Source organism: Aquarana catesbeiana, linkage group LG02 (assembly GCF_042186555.1).
Source record: "Aquarana catesbeiana isolate 2022-GZ linkage group LG02, ASM4218655v1, whole genome shotgun sequence".
NCBI classification, from domain to species: Eukaryota; Metazoa; Chordata; class Amphibia; order Anura; family Ranidae; genus Aquarana; species Aquarana catesbeiana.
Window position 1 is genome coordinate 501,904,649 of NC_133325.1, and position 20,949 is coordinate 501,925,597.

At 45.9% G+C, this 20,949-nt stretch overlaps 1 protein-coding gene across 1 annotated transcript in view; it reads right to left on the bottom strand.

Moving 5' to 3' along the window:
- Positions 1 to 2,700: 2,700 nt before the first annotated feature.
- Positions 2,701 to 20,949, bottom strand: part of LOC141128451 (adenosine receptor A3-like) — a 30,596-nt gene continuing 12,347 nt past the window's right edge. The window contains exon 2 of the mRNA XM_073615744.1: positions 2,701 to 4,841. Coding sequence (XP_073471845.1) covers positions 4,208 to 4,841 — 634 coding nt within the window. The 3' untranslated portion in view covers positions 2,701 to 4,207. The remainder of the gene's footprint in view (positions 4,842 to 20,949) is intronic.

Consider the following 20,949-nt stretch of genomic DNA (forward strand, 5'->3'; position numbering starts at 1 on the left):
TCAGCGCTCCTAAACTGCTCCTGCCCATTGAAATCAATATGATGTCCAATCGTACGATTTTTGTTTAACCACTTGCTGCCCGCCGTCAAATGACGGCTGGGCGGTGCGGCTCTCATTCTGGGTGGATGTCATATGACGACTTCCCAGAACTAAAGCCCTTGCGCACCCCTGGGGCGTGCAGCATGGCGATCGTGGCCACGCCATGTTGCTACGACACGGCACAACCCCGATCTGTGTAAAGAGCCATGGCTCTTTAACCATGTGATCAGCTGTGTCCAATCACAGCCGGTCACTTGTAAACATGGAGATGCCGGTAATCATCGCTCCTCGCCTCACACTGACAGAGTATGAGGAGAGGACAGCCGATCAGCAGCATCTCCTCACATGGGATAGCTAGATATGTAATCAGGGCACTGATCATCAGTGCCTGATTACAATTAAGTGCCCACCAGTGCAAGCAATGATTGCCCACCACTGCCAGCAATCAGGGCCAACCAGTGCCCACAATTGCCACCAATCTGTACCCACAAGTGCCAGCAATCAGTGCCCACAAGTGCCAGCAATTAGTGGCCATTAGTGATGCCAGTCAATGCTGGCTATCCGTGCTGCCCATCAATGCCCATCCCTGCTGCCCATCAAAGCTCATCACTGCTGCCTATCAATGCCACCCATATATGCCCATCAGTGCCCATCAGTGCCGCCTATCCATGCCACCTATCTGTGCCCACCAGTGCTGCCTATCTGTGCCCACCAGTGCCGCCTATCAGTGCCTCCTATCAGTGCTCATCAGTGCCACATATCAGTGCCACCTATCAGTGCCCATAAGTGTGGCATATTCGTGCCTCCTTATCAGTGCCACCTAATCAGTGCCCATAAGTGCCGCCTCATCAGTGCCCATAGGTGCCACCTCATCAGTGCCCATCAGTGTAGCCTATTAGTGCCCATCAGTGCCGCCTCATCAGCGCCCATCAGTGAAGGAGAAAAGTTACTTATTTACTGACAGAAACTAAGAAAAACCTTTTTTTTTTAAATGTTTGATCTTTTTTTTTTTTTTTTTTTTTTTTAGGAAAAAATAAAAAACCCAGTAGTGATTAAATACCACCAAAAGAAAAATTTATTTGTGTGAAGAAAATAACAATTTCACATGGGTACAGTGTAGCATGACCGCGCAATTGTCATTCAAAGTGTGACAGCGCTGAAAGCTGAAAAATGGCCTGGGCAGGAAGGGGTTTAAGTGCCCTGTATTGAGGAGGTTAATCAGTACAGTTTTCGTCTGAAAATACTATACAAATACATTACATCACTTCCAATTTTTTTTCTGTCATACGAGAATTTTCATACTTTAGTAACCTATTTGTTTTCGATAAGCAAACTAGCATGCAAGAGAAAAAATGGATGATCATTCGTCTGACAATCTCATCGTGTGTACTAGGCTTTAGATATAATTTGAATTTGTAGGCACGCCAATCTAGTTCCTTTGTCTTTCTTTTTCTACCCGTGAGCCTACCACCAATGCAGTTCCTTGATCAGCCAGGCAGAAAACAAGTAACCAGCTATGACAGTACAAACCTGCCATCAAACCTGTCAGTGATCGGGCTTCCACCCAAAATGGTAAACATCTTAGTCATAGCATTTAACAACAGTTTAACAGCAATAATATATTAGCAACAAACGAATATTTGTTAAGCATTATTTGACTTGCAGAAGCTGAACCTCAATCCATTTTGTAACTCCACTTTTCTGAAAAGAGACACCCATGTATTAGCTATAGTTATTATGACACTTATTTTGTATTACCTCTTTATCAAGTGTCCAGCCTCCAGGCATATGCCCATTAACACTACTTCTTAGCCAGCATCATGTAGATGTCCCAGCAATAGCAATTAAGGCATACTTTGTATAGTATATTGTATATAAGTGTCTGCCACAGTAATGCAAGTACAAGACAGCCTAGTGAAGCCTCTTGTACCCTAGAAAATGATTTTGTAGCTAAAGATGTAATAAATTAATGAACAATTAATGTATCATGAGGTATATGGACTATTTGCAGTATTTCCTTATTATTATAATGAACAAGGTAGTACAGTAGATGTATTATAAGTACAGTAACAAGTGCCAATGCATAAACATTTATCTATTATTTGCTGTAAGTTGATGCAATTTTTACTCAAATATTGTTTTTCTTTAATTGCTTTTTGAATAAAAGTGTGTTCTTTAGGTAAGCTAATCAACATCTGAATCATTAGAATTTTCAGCTCTTCACTTTGCAAACACAATCCTTGTAAGATTGTGTCTGAATAACCATATGCATATATTGTATTTATGCAAATATTGAGACTAATAGGAATGATGACATCCGCCTTGAGCAATATAAAGCAAGTCCATTCTTTTGAGTAGGAAAAATTGGTGACTCGCGCTGAACAAACTAGTGAATGTGTGGCTGAGAAATGCCACACCAAAAAAACTAGATACAACAAATATATGTAGATGGGAATAGTATAACACACTATGTACAGTTGGGGGAATTCACAAGCCCCCTTAGTGGATATATATACAATCAGTGCAATAATATATCACAATTAGTGCAAAAGTATTTCAAATTAAGTCCATGTGTAATAAATGTAAATTAAGAAATGAATGTGAATAGTTAGATGAATAGTCCATATGGAGAAAACCCCAAAACAGAGATTGACAGGCCCGGGTAATTCTATTGTGTGGTCGTAGATATGTGGGTCCACCACCAAAAATAAGAGCCTGGCCACTTACCAGAACCCCATGACCCACCGTTACAGAGGGTCTAAATGGGCTTTGAGATCCTGCTAGTCCGGAACTCCCAGGAGCGAAGATGGAAACTGGAAAGGACGTCAGGGACTGTAATGGAGATGGATGGGTCCACAGAAAAAGGCTCAGCCCTCAGCATAGTGTTGACATCATAGGAAGAAAGAAAGGGAGGGCTCCCATAGTGTAAAATCAACCGGTATTTTATTGAAATAAAAAACGTAAACACTCACATGTAGGTATGAAAATCAGCATCATCAGTAGAAAAACCATCTGTGGCACCAGCCGGATGACCACAGATAGCCCGTCCTGCTGGATGTACAGCTTCAATTGGAAGTGGCGCGATGATACCGCTCAGCCCTACGCTGCGTTTCGCAAGAAAATTGCGTCTTCCAGGGGCTCTTATTTTTGGTGGTGGACCCACATATCTACGACTCCACACAATTGAATTACCCGGGATTGTCAATCACTGTTTTGGGGTTTTCTCCATATGGACTATTCCTCTAACTATTCACATTCATTTCTTAATTTACATTTATTACACATGGACTTAATTTGAAATATGTTTGCACTAATTGTGATATATTATTGCACTGATTGTATATATATCCGCTAAGGGGGCTTGTGAATTCCCCCAACTGTACATAGTGTGTTACACTATTCCCATCTACATATATTTGTTGTATCTAGTTTTTTTGGTGTGGCATTTCTCAGCCACACATTCACTAGTTTGTTCAGCGTGAGTCACCAATTTTTCTTACCTATGTTGTGTGTTTGTGTCACATTTAGGACATCGCAGCTTTATTCACTTTACTTTATATGTTTTTGAAGCACAGTTATTTTTTTCTTTTTTCCATTCTTTTGAGTAGCTTAAAGTGTTACTAAACCCACAACAGTAAAATCATCTGTATATGCAGTAAAGCATGCTTGCTATACTAACTGTGGAACCTAAGGAGTTATTCCTTCACATTGTGTGAAAGGCTGTTTGATCCTGTCTTTTCTGATCCTCCCCTTTTTCCACTGTCCCCAATCCATCTCCTGATAGAACAGAGCCTTGGGGGCACTCTGCATATGCTCAGTTTGGTGTGTATTGCGAGAGAGTATTTTTTTTTTCTTGGTAGAGGGTGAGTGATTGGCACAGGGCCAAATCAGCACTGCCCAGACAGAGGGGCAGTGGTCCTGCAGTATCATAGGACAGTCAGAGTAGAATGAAAACTCCTCCTACAAGCTTTAACCAGACACTCATAGAAGTCATAAGATTTCTACATAGTGCTGATGAGAAAAGGTATTTAGCAGTTTATATTTACTAAGATAATTGCATTTCCATGTTCTGTGTACTGTGGGAGACCAGATATAATGAATGCAGGTTCTGGGTTTAGTAACACTTTAATCATAGGTGGTTGGACTAAGTAAGTTTACCTTAAACAATCTATCCTTGTGGTATCTTTTCTTGAGTGTTTTCTACACTGGAAGTCTCAATTGCTTCATCCCTACAAATGATATATCTCCTAATAATGTTAATGATTGTATACTTGAATTTCTTAATTTTTAGAGTATAGAAGATGGGGTTCAAAACTGAATTGAAGTGGGACAGCAGAATGCTGAGAAACAGAACAGGTTGGAAAGCACCAGACTGTACAACAGAAGGATAGAAGTAGGTTACACAGTTTAGGATGGATATGGGCAACCAGCAGATTGCAAACAGGCCCATTATTGAGAATAGGAAAGTTATTCTTTTATGTTCTTTTCCATAGGCAAATGTTTTCTCCTGGCAGCTGGAGATATTTTTTTTCATGTGTTTTTTTAGAAGCTGAAAGATTCTTATATATAGACCTGTCATTGTTAATAAGGGTAAAGCAACCCAACCAAAAAAGCAGAAGTAAACAAGGAAGTCAAAACTCATGACACTGGAAAACATACATTTAAAGGTACTATTTTCTTCTTCTTTGACTCTAGACTCGTTGTTCCATCCAAACATTGGCACTAATGCCCCAGCTGCTGACAAAGTCCAGGATACGAAAATACACACACAGGTCCTCTTTTTGGTGACTACACTTCTATACCTATAAGATGAAAAATCAATTAATTATGCAGTAAATTTGTAAATTTATTCTTCATTTACTGAATACTTTTGTATGATATACTGTATATATACAGTAATGTGCAAACGTTTGATGCAGGGGTGATAAAATGCTGTAAATTAAGAATCTTTTTCAGGTATAGAAGTGTTAATGGTTTATTTTGATCAATTAACAGAATGGAAAGTAAATGAACAGAAGAGAAATCCAAATCAACTCAATATTTGGTGTGGCCACCCTTTGACTTCAAAAGCAGGATCAATTCTTCAACTCTTCTAGGTACACTTGCACTTGAAGGAACTCAGAAGGTAGGTTGCTCCAAACATCTTGGAAAACTAAACACAGATCGTCTGAGGATGTGGGATACCTCAAATTCTTTTGTCTCTACATGTAATCCACGATCAGTGCTCTGTGGGGTCCAAATCATCGCTTTCAGGACTCCTTGTTCTTCTTTACGCTGAAGATAGTTCTTAATGACATTGGCTGTATGTTTGGGGTTGTTGTTCTGCTGCAGAATAACTCAATCACATGCTTCCTTGATGGTATGACATTATTATTATTATTATACAGGATTTATACAGTGCCAACAGTTTGCGCAGCGCTTAACAAAATAAAGGCAGACATTACAGTTACATTACAATTTGGTACAAGAGGAATCAGAGGGCCCTGCTCATTAGGACTTACAATCTAAAAAGGGAGGGTCAATTGATACAAAAGGTAATAGCTGTGGGGGATGAGCTGATGGAGGAATAAAACAGTGTATTAGTTAGAAGCAGGATAGGCTTCTTTAGAGAGAAGGGTTTTCAGGGATCGTCTAAAGATGGATAGATTAGGGGACACTTGGACAGATTGGGGTAGGGAGTTCCAAAGGATGGGAGAAGCTCTGGAGAAATCCTGGGAGGAGGTAACAAGGGAGCTATAGAGAAGGAGGTCTTGGGAGGACTGAAGAGAGCGGCTTGGTTGGTATTTCGGGACTAGGTTAGTGATGTAGCTGGGGGCAGAATTATGGATGGCTTTGTAAATTATTGTTAGTACTTTGAATTTTATTTATTGGGTGAGTGGAAGCCAGTGGAGGGATTGGCAGAGAGGGGTGGAGGACACTGAATGGTTGGTAAGGGGGATGAGTCTTGCAGCGACATTCATTATGGACCGAAGAGGGGATAGTCTATGTAAAGGTAATACAATGAGGAGGAAGTTGCAGTAGTCGAGGCGAAAGATAACCAGGGAGTGAATTAGAAGCTTGGTGGTGTCATTAGTTAAAAAGGGGCGTATTCTGGAAATGTTGCGGAGGCTAAGGTGGCATGATTTGGACAGGGATTGGATGTGGGCCTAAAAGGGCAGTTCAGAGTCTAAGGTTACCCCTAGCACCCTGGCATGTGGGGACGGACTGATAGATGTGCCATTGATCTTGACAGAGAAGTCAGGGGAAGGGGCACGGGGGGAGGAAATATTAAGAGCTCAGTTTTAGATAGATTCAGTTTGAGGAAGTGGTTTGACATCCAGGCTGATATGTCTGTCAGTAAATCAGTGATGCGTGAGGAGACTGATGGGATGAGCTGAGGGGCAGAGAGATAGATTTGGGTGTCATCAGCATATAAATGGTAGTGGAAGTCATGGGAGGCTATCAGCTGACCCAGGGACGACGTGTAGATCGAGAATAGTAGAGGTCCAAGGACAGAACCTTGTAAGAGGTAAGAGGAGGAAGTGGAGTTGTAAGTGAAACTAAAGGTGCGATGAGATAGGTAAGATTCGAACCAATGGAGAGCGCAGCCATGGAGACCAAGCAAATTGAGTTTTTTGAGGAGGAGGGGGTGGTCAACTGTATCAAAGGCAGCTGAAAGGTTCAAGAGTTATGCTCCGTATACACGGTCGGATTTTCCGATGGAAAATGTCCGATCGGAGCATGTTGTCGGAAATTCCGACCGTGTGTGGGCTCCATCGGACATTTTCCATCGGATTTTCCGACACACAAAGTTGGAGAGCATAAGATAAGATAACATTTTCCGACAACAAAATCCGTTGTCGGAAATTCGGATCGTGTGTACACAAATCCGACGGACAAAGTGCCACGCATGCTCAGAATAAATAAAGAGATGAAAGCTATTTGCCACTGCCCCGTTTATAGTCCCGACGTACATGTTTTACGTCACCGCGTTTAAAACGATCGGATTTTCCGACAACTTTGTGTGACCGTGTGTATGCAAGACAAGTTTGAGCCAACATCCGTTGGAAAAAATCCTAGGATTTTGTTGTCGGAATGTCCGAACAAAGTCCGACCGTGTGTACGGGGCATAAGAGTACGGAATAATGCCCACTGGTTTTGGCTGTTAGTAAGTCGTTTGTGAGTTTTAGGAGGACAGTTTCTGTGGAATGCTGTGGGTGAAATCCAGACTGAACGGGATCAAGAAGGTTATTCTCAATGAGGTGGTCACTCAGTCGGTTGTAGAATAAACATTCAAGGAGGTTGGAGGCAAAAGGGAGTAAAGAGATGGGTCTTAGGTTGTTAAGATTGGTGGGATCTAGTGAGGCCTTTTTTGGTATGGGAGTGACTAGCGCATGTTTTAGAGGGTTGAGGAAGATGCCAATAGAGAGTGAGAGGTTGAAGATATGAGTTAAAGAGCGTAGGATAGAGCCAGATGGTGACCATAGTATTTGAGAAGGAACAGGGTCCAGAGGGCATCAGGTTAGGTGGGCGTTATAAAAAAGTTTAGTGACTTCCTCTATAGTAGCTGGGTTAAAAGAGGGAAGTATTGATTGTGCAGGAGGACAAGGAGTGTAAAGTGAGGGAGATATCTGTAGATTGGAGATCTGGAGACGCATCGTCTCAATCTTATATTTGAAGTGATTAGCAATCTCCTGGGCAGTGAGTATGTTAGTGGTTGGAGGTAATGGAGGACGAAGTAGAGTGGTAAAGGTAGAAAAGAGTTGACGGGGACTGCATGAGGGGGTGTTAATGAGAGTGAAGGGCAGACTGATATAGGCTGAAATCTTGCTGTGACTTAGTCTTTACGCCACAGATGCTCAAGTGTTTTTTGAGACTTCTGGTAAAGTCTGTCTGCCAGGGTTGTAGTGGGGCCTGATTCTGTGTGTAGTAAGGGGGGCGAAGGTTTCCAGGGTGGATGACAGAGAACTGTTGTAGACAGAAGTGGCCAAGTTGGGGCATGACAAGGATGAGATTTTGTTGTAGAGACAATCTGTAGCAGAAAAAAGAAGAGAAAGGTTAAGATGGCAAAGGTTTCTACGGGTAATAGTTTGGTAGTTGGAAGGCAAGGAGGAGGAAGATAAGGAGAAAGTGAAACTAATAAGGTGGTGATCAGAGAAAGGAAAAGGAATATTGGAGAGGTTGTGCGGAGTGCATAGGTAGGAGAATATGAGGTCAAGGCAGTTGGCAACACAGTGAGTAGAAGCGTGTGTGCATTGTTTTAGGTCAAAAGAGGATGTTAGGCTCAGCAGCTTAGAAGTAGCGGGAGTGTTAAGATTAATAGGGATGTTGAAGTCACCAAGAATAATTGTTGGAATTTCAGAAGAGAGAAAGTAGGGTAGCCAGGCAGAGAAGTCGTCAAGGAAGCTTGATACCGGTTCAGGGGGCCGATAGATCACAGCAATTCTCAAACAAACTGGAGAAAATAGACGAATACAGTGAGCTTTAAATGAGGAGAGGGATAGAGAGGGGGTGGATAAAGAACCTGAAAAGTGCTTTGAGGGGATAGGAGGATCCCAACACCACCTCCTTTCCATCCACTAGGCCTGGGAGAGTAAGTCCACAGGAGGCCACCATTGGAGAGAGCAGCAGGAGAAGGAAAGTCAGATTCTTGAATCCAGGTTTCAGTAATTGCAAGTAGGTTCAGGGAGTTTGTGATAAATAGGTTGTGGATGGTAGTAAGTTTGTTACAAACAGAGTGGGAATTCCAAAGGGCATGGGAGAAGGGGAGGCTGGTTCTAGGCAGAAGAGGAATAGAAATTAGATTGTGTGGATTGCGGTTGCTATCAGAGGATGGGGGGTGGGGTGCTGGGTATGTTGGCCGAAGGTAAATGATGGAGGTCCAGTATTTATGGAAATATCTCCACAAGTTAGGAGAAGCAGAAGGGTGAGAGAGGTGATATGGGAGTATGACTTATGTGGGAGGACACGTCCCAGTGTCCTGCACGTTTTATTGGTATATGGGTTCGGAATTAGCAGGAGCTGATACGTGGAGTAATAAGGTTAAGACAGAAGTGAGGGTGATATATATAAGCTGTGGGGTGGAGAAGATGGGTGAAAGAGAGAATTTAAAGAGAGACGACAGACCATATTGGCCCCATAAAGAATGAGGAAGGACATCTAGTTACAAAGGAAGGGGAGATGGTGAAGGTCCACAGGCCAGTAGAGCCCACAGGCCATGGTCAGCTCCCAGCAGGACCTACAGGTCAGTGGCCAGCAGGATCCACAGGTCCATGGCCAGCTCCCAGCCTGTGGGTCTGGCTGGGAGCTGACCGCGGACCTGTGGGTCCTGCTGGCCACTGACCTGTGGGTCCTGCTGGCCACTGGCCATGGCCAGCTCCCAGCAGGATTCACAGGCCATGGCTAGCAGGACCAACAGCCATAATTAGCTCCCAACAGGACCCACAGGCCATGGCCAGCAGGACCCACAGGCCATCATGTACTGTACCATTCCTGAGACTGCAGGTGATCCCTCTGTGTAGTACGGAGACAAGGTCATCCAGTGCCCAGGCAAAGATAGAATGCCCCCCTCCCCCCTCCAGGTGGAGGAGTGAATGGGGCTAATAGTGCCATAATGTTTGTGACATGTGCTGTGGGGTCACTGGAAGGAAAAAATGCTGATGCATTGCTGACAGTTTGAGAAGGACTGACTGATAACTATGTCAATGCCATCCAGTGCACTGTGATAAAATTACTGTATTTTATTGCAGCTTACTGCACCGAACCTCTGGACTGCACTGCAGTGTAAACGGGGCACGTAGAAAACAGTTGTATTCTATGTGCTCTAGCAGTAACTTATGTTCTTCCAGTGTGGAAAAATGCCAGTCACTGCACTAGTGTGAAAAAGCCCTAATTCGGTAGTATAAGTTAATGGAGAGTGAATGGCTGCATGTGCTAGATGCATGATTCTGACAGAACTATTGTATTAGATAAAAGTAAGCTGGGATGGAAAGGGTGTCAGTCCAAGTACATCTGTGGAATGCCCAGAGCTATAGTGATTTATATGAGGAGAGCAGAGGGCAGAATTACAAAACAGGAGAGAGGATAAAATGAATGGGAAAAAGATAAGTGGATTGGTGTAAGAGATGAGTACACAACAGAGGGAGGGGGATGAAGCAGGAGTGAAATGAGCCCAGAATAAATTAAAGAAACTGAAGGAAATCGAGGTTATAGGAGTGAAGAGGACTTGATACATTGCAGCAAGTAGGGGAGTTAACACAAAGCAGATGCAGCTGCCTGGAACAGAACTATAGGAGAATGACAGCTTGAAGTTGCTGGCTGGCTGGGTCTCCCTACCTGGAGTTGTAGTTTCCTGCTGCGCTGCTAAGTTCCCTCCAGTCTCCACCCACCGCCACCAGGAACTTGAGCATGGTCCGGACTACAATTCCCAGAATGCAGCGCAGCAGCAACACAGCCAATCGGTGGATGACTTCCTCAAAAAAAAAAAATGTCAGCAGACAGCGGCCGTTTTGATTATAAGTTAGGCGGTCTGAGGGGAAATTTCCATCCTGCCCCCCGGGCCAGCCCGCCCCTGGGTGGGGGTATTGCCAATTAATTAGTCAGGATTGCATAGGGGGAACATATGGCTAACAGAAGGAACTTCTCACACCAAGGCAGACTACAAGACACAGCAAGAGAGAAGAAGGGTCACAGTCATAAAGATAAGAACAGCTCATAATTTAGGTATAGACAATAAGAAAGCAAAATAAACATTGTGGTATGGACAGAGGTAAAGAAGTTGAAGGCTGCATAGATTACCGAAAGCACATACACAGAAATAGCAAGCAGATCCTAGTTTAAATTAAAGGTGGAAGATGTGGTTGAGCTAACACATACACAGAAATAGCAAGCAGATCCCAGTTTCAATTAAAGGTGGATGATGAGGTTGAGCTGACACATACACAAAAATAACAAGACATGATAAATAAGTATCTGCCTGTATTTGTCCGCATTGAGGACACCACTGATCCTGACCAAATCTCCAACTCCATTTGCTGAAGTGCAGCCACAAACTTGCAAGGAACCTCCACCATGCTTTACTGTTGCCTGCATACACTCATTATTGTACCGCTCTCCAGCCCTTTGGTGAACAAACTGCCTTTTGCTACGGTCAAATGTTTCAAATTTTGACTCATCTGTTCAGAGAACCTGCTGCCAATTGTGTGCACCCTAGCTCCTATGTTTTCCTGCATAGCATATAGAAACAAGGCTAAGCAACTCAGCTATGCATGAAAACACAGGAAATAATAGAAAATTAGCCGGTTTAGCAGAGACAGGCTGAAATTCAATAAGTGTGCAGCTGTCCCTGCTCAAAAAAAATTGATCTCTTGATCAACTTCTGTTGAAGGGACATGCTGGATACCATTTGTCCATCAGGGGCTGCAGCCACTGATCAGTGTATTCTAAAAGTGCCCATGGGGTGAAATCTTTCATCCATCTCATTTGTGTGGATGGAGGAATCCCTTTTTTTATTTAGGCCATTAGGCTATCTATGGCCAGCTAGAGATTTGATGAGAGATTTGATAATATCACTATTATGTTGCTCATTGTCCTCTTTGCTGGAGGATCTGACATGAGAAAGCAAAACCCTTCTTCCACCCTTTAAATGAGTACCTCTAGATGTACTATTATTATATACTGTATATTACTTAATACTAGGGATGAGCCGAACACCCCCCCCCCGGTTCGGTTCGCACCAGAACCCGCGAACGGACCGAAAATTTGCACGAACGTTAGAACCCCATTGAAGTCTATGGGACTCGAACGTTCAAAATCAAAAGTGCTTATTTTAAAGGCTAATTTGCATGGTATTGTCCTAAAAAGGGTTTGGGGACCCGGGTCCTGCCCCAGGGGACATGTATCAATGCAAAAAAAGTTTTAAAAACGGCCGTTTTTTCGGGAGCAGTGATTTTAATGATGCTTAAAGTGAAAAAAAAAAAAGTGAAATATTCCTTTAAATATCATACCTGGGGGGTGTCTATAGTATGCCTGTAAAGTGGCGCGTGTTTCCCGTGCTTAGAACAGTCCCTGCACAAAATGACATTTTTAAAGGAATAAAAGTCATTTAAAACTGCTTACGGCTTTAATGTAATGTCCGGTCCCGGTAATATGGATGAAAATCAGTGAGACAAATGGCATGGGTACCCCCCCCCCTCCCCTCCAGTCCATTACCAGGCCCTTTGGGTCTTGTATGGATATTAAGGGGAACCCCGCACCCAAATTAAAATAAGGAAAGGCGTGGGGCCCCAGGCCCTCTGAACAGCAGTATACAGGTGGTGCAAACAAGACAGGGACTGTAGGTTTGTTGTTAAGTAGAATCTGTTTGTAATTTTGAACTGGTACATTTTTAAAGTGTGGCTCCAGGGTTATCACCCCGTGACATTTGTTTTGCTGTCTGTGCACCTCTTCAGAAGATTTTACCTCACTTTCCGTCCCAATGACAAATGTTTTTTGACAATTTGGGGTTTTTAGTGAAACAAGGATTGGTGATAAAGCATCAGTGGAAAGGAGACACGTTTTTCCCATATTAACACTTACAGGAGCGAATTTCCCTTCCTAGGGGTAGATTTCATCTCACTTCCTGTTGTCTATTTCTGTTTGCAAGTAGGAGTCATTTGTAAGTTGGATGTTTGAAAGTAGGGGCCTGCCCTATATATTCTGCAGAAATTGGGACCTTAGGTGTTGGTGTTGCCACAACACTGTAAGCCCTCACAGTTACTCTTGGTGGGCACAGGAACGGGCTCTGCTGTGAAATATTAGATCAAGAATTGTAATTACATGCCCCTGTTAAACAGGGTCAGAAAAATTGGGCCTTTGGTGGTGGTGGTGCTAGTGCCACAACACTGTAAGTCCTCACAGTTGCTCTTGGTGGGTGCAGAAACGGGCTCTGCTGTGAAATATTAGATCAAGAATTGTAATTACATGCACCTGTTGAACAGGGGCATAAAAATTGGGCCTTTGGTGGTGGTGGTGGTGGTGTTGCCACAACACTGTAAGTCCTCACAGTTACTCTTGGTGGGAGCTGGAACGGGCACTGCTGTGAAATATTAGATCAAGAATTGTAATTACATGCACCTGTTGAACAGGGGCATAAAAATTGGGCCTTTGGTGGTGGTGGTGGTGGTGGTGGTGTAGCCACAACACTGTAAGTCCTCACAGTTACTCTTGGTGGGAGCTGGAATGGGCCCTGCTGTGAAATATTAGATCAAGAATTGTAATTACATGCACCTGCTGAACAGGGGCAGAAAAATTGGGCCTTTGGTGGTGGTGGTGCTGGTGCCACAACACTGTAAGTCCTCACAGTTACTCTTGGTGGGCGCAGAAACGGGCCCTGCTGTGAGATATTAGATCAAGAATTGCAATTACATGTCCCTGTTGAACAGGGGCAGAAAAATTGGGCCTTAGGCACTGGTGCCACAACACTGCAACCCCTCACAGATACTCTAGTTGGAGCGCAGGAATGAACCCTCCTGTAAAATATTGCATCAAACATTGTAATTACACTCCCCTGCTAAACAGGGGCTGAAAAATTGGGCCTTAGGCACTGGTGCTGGTGCCACAACACTGCAACCCCTCACAGATACTCTAGTTGGAGCACAGGAACGAGCCCTGCTGAAAAATATTGCATCAAAAATTGTAATTACATGCCCCTGTTAAACAGGGGCTGAAAAATTGGGCCTTAGGCAATGGTGCTGGTGCCACAACACTGCAACGCCTCACAGATACTCTAGTTGGAGCACAGGAACAAGCCCTGCTGCAAAGTATTGCATCAAAAATTGTAATTACATGCCCCTGTTAAACAGGGGCTGAAAAATTGGGCCTTAGGCACTGGTGCTGGTGCCACAACACTGCAACCCCTCACAAATACTCTAGTTGAGTGCAGCAAAGAACCCTCCTTGCAAAATATTGCATCAAAAATTTTAATTACACGCCCCTGTTAGACAGGGGCTGAAAAATTAGGCCTTAGGCACTGGTGCTGGTGCCACAACACTGCAACCCCTCACAGATACTCTAGTTGGAACGCAGGAACGAGTCCTGCTGCAAAGTATTGCATCAAAAATTGTAATTACACGCCCCTGTTAAACACCCAGAACCAAAAATATTCTTACAAGCTATCAGCATGATCATTGAGGAGGAAGAGGATAGTCACTCAGCATAACAGGATAGTCACTCAGCATCAGCATAGGCAGTCTTGAAGGGATCTGACATTTCAGAAAAAATTATTCGGTTACATCAGCACCATGGTGCTTGGTAGCTGGTGGTGATCCAAGACCGATTCATTTTTATGAAGGTCGGTCGATCGACCGAGTCGGTGGACAGGCGCACCCTGTGATCGGTTAAGAAACCTCCAGCAGCACTGAATGTGCGTTCCGAAAGAACGCTGGATGCAGGACAGGCCAGTAGCTCAATTGCATACTGTGCAAGCTCTGGCCAGTGATCCATCCTCAAGACCCAGAAAACCAGAGGATTTTCGGTGGGAAAGGTGTCCAAGTCAGATCTTGCCCCTAGGCATTCCTGCACCATGTAAAACAGACGCTGGCAATGGTTGCTGGAACCGATCATGCCTTGGGGCTGCAGACTAAAAAATTATTTGAACGTATCGGTCAGACGGCCACCTTCTCCACCACTCCTTCTTTGACTGACCGAAGCCTCAGCAACACGTTGTCCAAGAACAGGAGTTTGTAACCTCCGAGTCTCTGGGAACACGTTGCACAGACCTTTCTGCAAGGCCTCCCGAAGATATTTCATCCTCTGCTCTCTCTGCGACGGCAAGATAAGGTCCGCAACCTTACCCTTGTAACGTGGATCAAGGAGGGTTGCCAGCCAGTATTGATCCCTCTCCTTGATACTACAAATACGAGGATCTTTCCACAGGCTTTGTAGGATCAGGGAGGCCATGCAGCGTAGGTTTGCTGAGGCATTCGGTCCTCTGGGTCACTAAAGACGACATTATCCGCAGCCACCTCCTTCCAGCCACGTACAAGTCCATGGGTTTCTTGGGACTGTAAATGATCCCTTAAAGACTGCTGCTGATGCTGAGTGCCAGGCTCCACCTCCATGCTGACACAATCCTCCTCTTCCTCCTCCTCCTCGTCCTCTTCCTGTGTGATCGGCGGGCACGCAGGAACACTGTCTGGATAAAGGGGGCCTTGAGAGCTAAGGAAGTCCTCCTCTTCCTGCCTCTGTTCTGCCTCAAGTGCCCTATCCATTATTCCACGCAGCGTGTGCACCAACAGGTGGACAAGAGGGACAGTGTCAGTGATGCATGCACTGTCACTGCACACCATCCTCGTGGCCTCCTCAAATGGTGATAGGACAGTGCATGTATCCCTGATCATGGCCCACTGGCATGGGGAAAAAAAGCCAAGCTCCCCTGACCCTGTCCTGGTGCCATAGTCACACAGGTACTCATTGATGGCCCTCTGCTGCGTGTGCAGCCGCTGCAGCATGGCCAAGGTTGAGTTCCACCTGGTGGGCATGTCACAGATTAGGCGGTTCTTGGGCAGGTTAAATTCCTTTTGGAGGTCAGCCAGCCGAGCACTGGCATTATATGACCGGCGGAACACAGACTTTCCTGGCCTGCCTCAGGACATCCTGTAAGCCCAGGTACCTGCGCAAGAACTGCTGCACCACCAAGTTAAGGACATGAGCCAAACAGGGCACATGGGTCATTTATCCCTGTCGGAGGGCGGAGAGGAGGTTGGTGCCATTGTCGCAAACCACCATTCCTGCCTTAAGTTGGCGTGGCATTAACAACCTCTGAACCTGCCCCTGCAGAGCTGACAGAACCTCTGCCCCAGTGTGGCTCCTGTCCCCCAAGCACACCAGCTCAAGCACCGCATGGCATCTTTTGGCCTGCATAGTTGCATAGCCCCTTGAACGCCTACGGAGCACCGCTGGTTCCGAGGACAAAGCACAGGAAGAGGCCATGGAGGAAGAAGAAGAGGAGGGGGTAGAGGAGAGAGGTGTGTCAGAATCACCAGTAGTAGCATTTTGGAGGCGTGGTGGCGGAACAACCTCCAACACTACTGCACCTTGTCCTGCATCCTTCCCAGCTGCCAGCAGAGTCACCCAATGCGCCGTGAAACTTAGGTAACGTCCCTGTCCATGCCTGTTGGACCATGAGTCAGCGGTAATATGCACCTTACCGCTGACCGCCCTGTACAGCGAGGCATGGACATTGGCTTCCACATGCCAGTAGAGAGCCGGAATCGCCTTCCGTGAGAAAAAGTGGCGTTTGGGTACCTGCCACTGAGGAACCGCACATTCCACAAACTCAAGGAAGGGGGCAGAGTCTACCAGCTGAAAAGGTAGCAGTTGAAGTGCTAGCAATTTTGCCAAGCTAGCATTCAACCGCTGGGCATGTGGATAGCTGGGAACAAACTTCTTTCGGCAGTGCAGTAGCTGGGGCAGGGAAATTTGCCTGGTACAATCTGACGTCGGTGTACCGATAGCAGATTGCCCACAAGTACTTGGCTGTAACACACCTAATTCTACACCTTCATTCCTCTTAGTGCAGGTCTCAGAGAGGACTGAAGGTATAGTGGGGTTGGAGATCTCAGCTGATGAGGAGCAAGGAGAGGTCCTCTTTGTGCCCTGCACATGCGGAGCTTTGCGTTGTGATGCAGTCAGTGTGCTGCCCTTAAGCTGGCCCCTGGAGGGCATCCTGCCTCATTGGCGATGTGCCTCCTCCTCCTCCCCCTGTCTCCTATCAGGCACCCACATGGAGTCAGTGACCTCATCATCCCCTCCCTCCTCATCACTGGAGCAAACCTGGCAGTATGCTGCAGCAGGGGCAACATGACTGCCAGATTGCTGTCCATCTTGGGCACCCCCTCTGTCTGGCCTCACGTTACTGCCTATAGCTGAGTACCATCATCGGAGCCTTCAAAACGCTGGGCATCCTCCTGGAGCATGTACCCAACAATGTGGTCAAACAGTTCGGGGGACTTCTCAGGAGGACATGATGGGTCTAGGGAAGGAGTGACTGATTCCATTGAGCTGAGCGAAGAGGCCGGGTTGGCAGCTGCTTTGCCAGACAAAGTACCCTGAGCATGGGTGAGAGAGGATGAGGAGGATGAGGACGGCTTGGTCATCCACTTGACCAAGTCTTCCGCATGTTGCGGCTCAACACGGCCAGCTGCCGAAAAAAAGGCCAAGCGTGTCCCACGGCCACGTGCTGATGAGGATGCACTGTGTCCATGACCAGCACTGTTGCCTCTAGACACAGAGCCTGCTTGCCCTCTTTTATTGGCTTGTGACTGTCTGTCTCTCCTCGTTGGCCTTCCAGACATACTAATGGCCTGCAGTGAGATGTAGCTGCACTAAGCTGGAACATATATATATATATATATATATATATATACTGATAAAAATCAACTGCCTGCCTGTAGTATTATTAGTATGAGAATACCACCAATCTTCTACAGGTAGCTTTAGCTGAACACTGTGCAGAGGTCGCACTACACTAACTTGTAGCTTTAGCTGAACACTGTGCAGAGGAAGCACTACACTAACGTTTAACCTCTTGCCACCCGCCCACCGTCATATAACGGCGGAGCGGTGCGGCTCTTGTTCTGGGCTGCCGTCATATGACGGCGGCTGATTCACACAGGGCACGCGCAGCCCTGCTCTGCCGTTGTCGCCGTGTCCCCGGGACACAGCGCGTCACCGACAGGGGTGAACAGCCATTGGGCATGGCTGTTCACCATGTGATTGGCTGCGATTACGTCACGGCCGATCACAAAGGGATATTCCCCGCTTTAGACCGCGCTTGGGAGCGCGCAGCGCGGTCACGTCGGTGGCGGCGTGTTCCCAGGAACACTGCTCATCACCGACAAGGGTAAACAGCCAATGGCTGGTGGCTGTTTACCACATGATCCGCTGTGATCCATTCACAGCTGATCACTAAATGTAAACAAAGACCGGTTACTAGCTGTTACCGGCTCTTCTCTCCTCACATACCGTTTCCAGTGTGAGGAGAGAAGAGCCAGGAGTAGTGAGTGACCGATCTATGTTTGTAGTGTACTGCACCAACACCACAAATAAAAGAGAACCTGTCACATCGCCCCCCCCCCCAATTACAGCTGTCACCCAACAGTCACCACATCAGTGCCCATAAAAGTGCACCTGTCACCCATCAGTGCCCACAAAGTGCACCTGTCACCTATCAGTGCCCACAAAGTGCACCTGTCACCTATCAGTGCCCACAAAGTGCACCTATCACCCATCAGTGCCCACAAAGTGCACCTGTCAACCATCAGTGCCCACAAAGTGCACTCGTCACTGTCAGAGACTGCCGTCAGCAGTGCACCTGTCGCCCATCAGTGACCGTCATCAGTGACCGCCATCAGTGATCGTCATCAGTGACCCATCCGTGACCCTCATCTGTCACCTATCAGTCCCATAAAGTGCACCAGTCACCATCAGAGACTGCCATCAGTGACTGTCACCCGTTACCTGTCACCCACCAGTGACCGTCGCACATCACCTGCTACCCACAAGTGACCGTCACACATCACCTGTCACCCATCAGTTACCGTCACCTGTCACACATCACCTATCTCCCATCAGTGACCGCCACCTGTCGCCCATCAGTAACCTTAAATTGTCACCTGTCGCACAGCCCATCAGAAAAAATGTCCAAAAAATTTTATACAAGTGAGGAGGCGTTTCAGATCCTCTCCATGACTGATGAGAGCAGCAGGGAGTTCTCATCAGATTCAAATGCCAATTCCGATTCTGAATCGAATTTAGCATTTGAACCGATTGATAGTAGTGGATCGGCAAACGAATCAGAGGAAGAATGGATCCCTCCTAAAAGAGCACGGCGCTCTGGAAACCAGGCAGCCACCAGCAATATACCCCAAGATCAAATTCCCAGGCCCAGTACCAGCGCTGCTGCCAGCGATAGACCCCAAAATCAAAGGCCCAGTACCAGAGCTGCCTCCAGCGAAAGGCCACAAGAAATGCCCAGTACCAGCACTTCTGCAGCATCAAGCCCAAATGCCAGCACAGGAACTCCAACTACCAGCCACGTCCCCCAAGAGCCAGGGCCGCTACATATCTCCCAGATGGTCTTGCCAATCCAACATGGCTGCCTTCTGACTCAGGATCAGCAAGAATTCCCCCTTTCACCGCACAGCCAGGTGTGCAGGCCAATACCCAAAATTTTTCTGAAATAGATTGTTTTAATTTATTTTTGCCCAACACTTTGCTGCAACTCATCGTGGACCAGACCAATTTATATGCCCAGCAGCATATTGCCAACAACCCCCAATCTTCATACGCCCGTCTATTCGAGTGGAAGGATTTGACTCTGGAGGAGTTCAAAATGTTTATGGGCCTCACCATAAACATGGGGCTTATAAAAAAAAAATGAAGGACATGCCTATTGGTCCACCCACCCCATTCACCACATGCCCATTTACTCTTCTGTAATGTCCAGGTCCCGATACGAGATGATAATGCGCTTTCTTCATTTCAGTGACAACACCCAGTGCCCTCCCCGCAATCATTCAAATTATGATAAATTATATAAAATTCGCCCACTCATTAATTTCTTTTCCCAACGATTTGCAGAACTCTATGTCCCCGATAAGCATATATGTGTAGATGAGTCCCTGGTACCCTTTTCAGACCGGCTAGGAATAAAACAATACATTCCTAGCAAAAGGGCCAAATACGGAGTGAAATTTTATAAGCTTTGCGAGAGAGTCACGGGATATCTGTATGCGTTCCGCATATACGAAGGAAGAGATTCCCAGCTCCAGCCCTCTGAGTGCACGGCCTACATGGGCACAACTGGTAAAATTGTATGGGACCTAGCCTACCCACTGCTGAACATAGGTTACCACATATACCTGGATAACTTTTATACAAGCCTGCCCCTTTTCAAACACCTATACCTCGCACAAACCTTGGCCTGTGGAACCTCCAGAAAGAATAGAAAGGGCTTCCCACAAGCCATAGTAAATAAGAAATTGCGCAGGGGAGAAAGAGCAACTTTGAGATGCAACGAAGTGCTGGCCTTGAGGTGGAAGGATACCAGAAATATGTACATGATGTCCACCATCCATGACGACACTACAGTTGAAGTTCAGAGAAGACGAGGTCCCATTGTAAAGCCAAAATGTGTACAAGATTACAATCTGTACATGGGGGGGGGGGGGGGGTGGATTTCAATGACCAAATGCTTCAGCCCTATTTAGCAAAAAGGAGGTCCCGTTTTTGGTACAAGAAAGTAGCACTCTATTTAATTAATTTGACCATTTATAATGCCTACATAATTTACACCAAATTCACCGAAAGCCCTGCCCACTTCCTAAAATTCATTGAAGAAGTTGTCATGTCCCTCATCTACCATCAAAGACCCCCCATAAAACTTTTGCTCTGATGCTGTTAGCCGACTTCATGTACGCCACTTCCCGGACCACATTCCACCATCTGAAGCAGGCCGAAGACGCCAAAAAAGATGTCGAGTTTGCAGCAGTAAAGGATTTCGAAGAGATACCAGCTACCATTGTCCCCAGTGTCCCCTTGAACCCGGCCTTTGCATTGGTGAATGCTTCAGACTTTATCACACATCCCTAAAATATTAGCCCATATTCTTAACCATTTCCCCATTTTCATCATCTCTTCTGACCATTTCCCATGCTTCCTCAAATAACCATGCCACTGCCTTCTATTTGAACTGACCCTGGCCTGTTTTTTGACTATGCCTCTGCCAACCGTTTGGACTGCTAACATGTGAACTGACCATGGTCTGTTTTACCAACTATGCTTCTGCCCACCACTTGGACTGCTTGCACGTTATCTGACCCTGGCCTGTTTTATGGACTATGCTTTTGCCTACCGCTTGGACTGATCTGTTGCCCTGCTACTATAGGACAC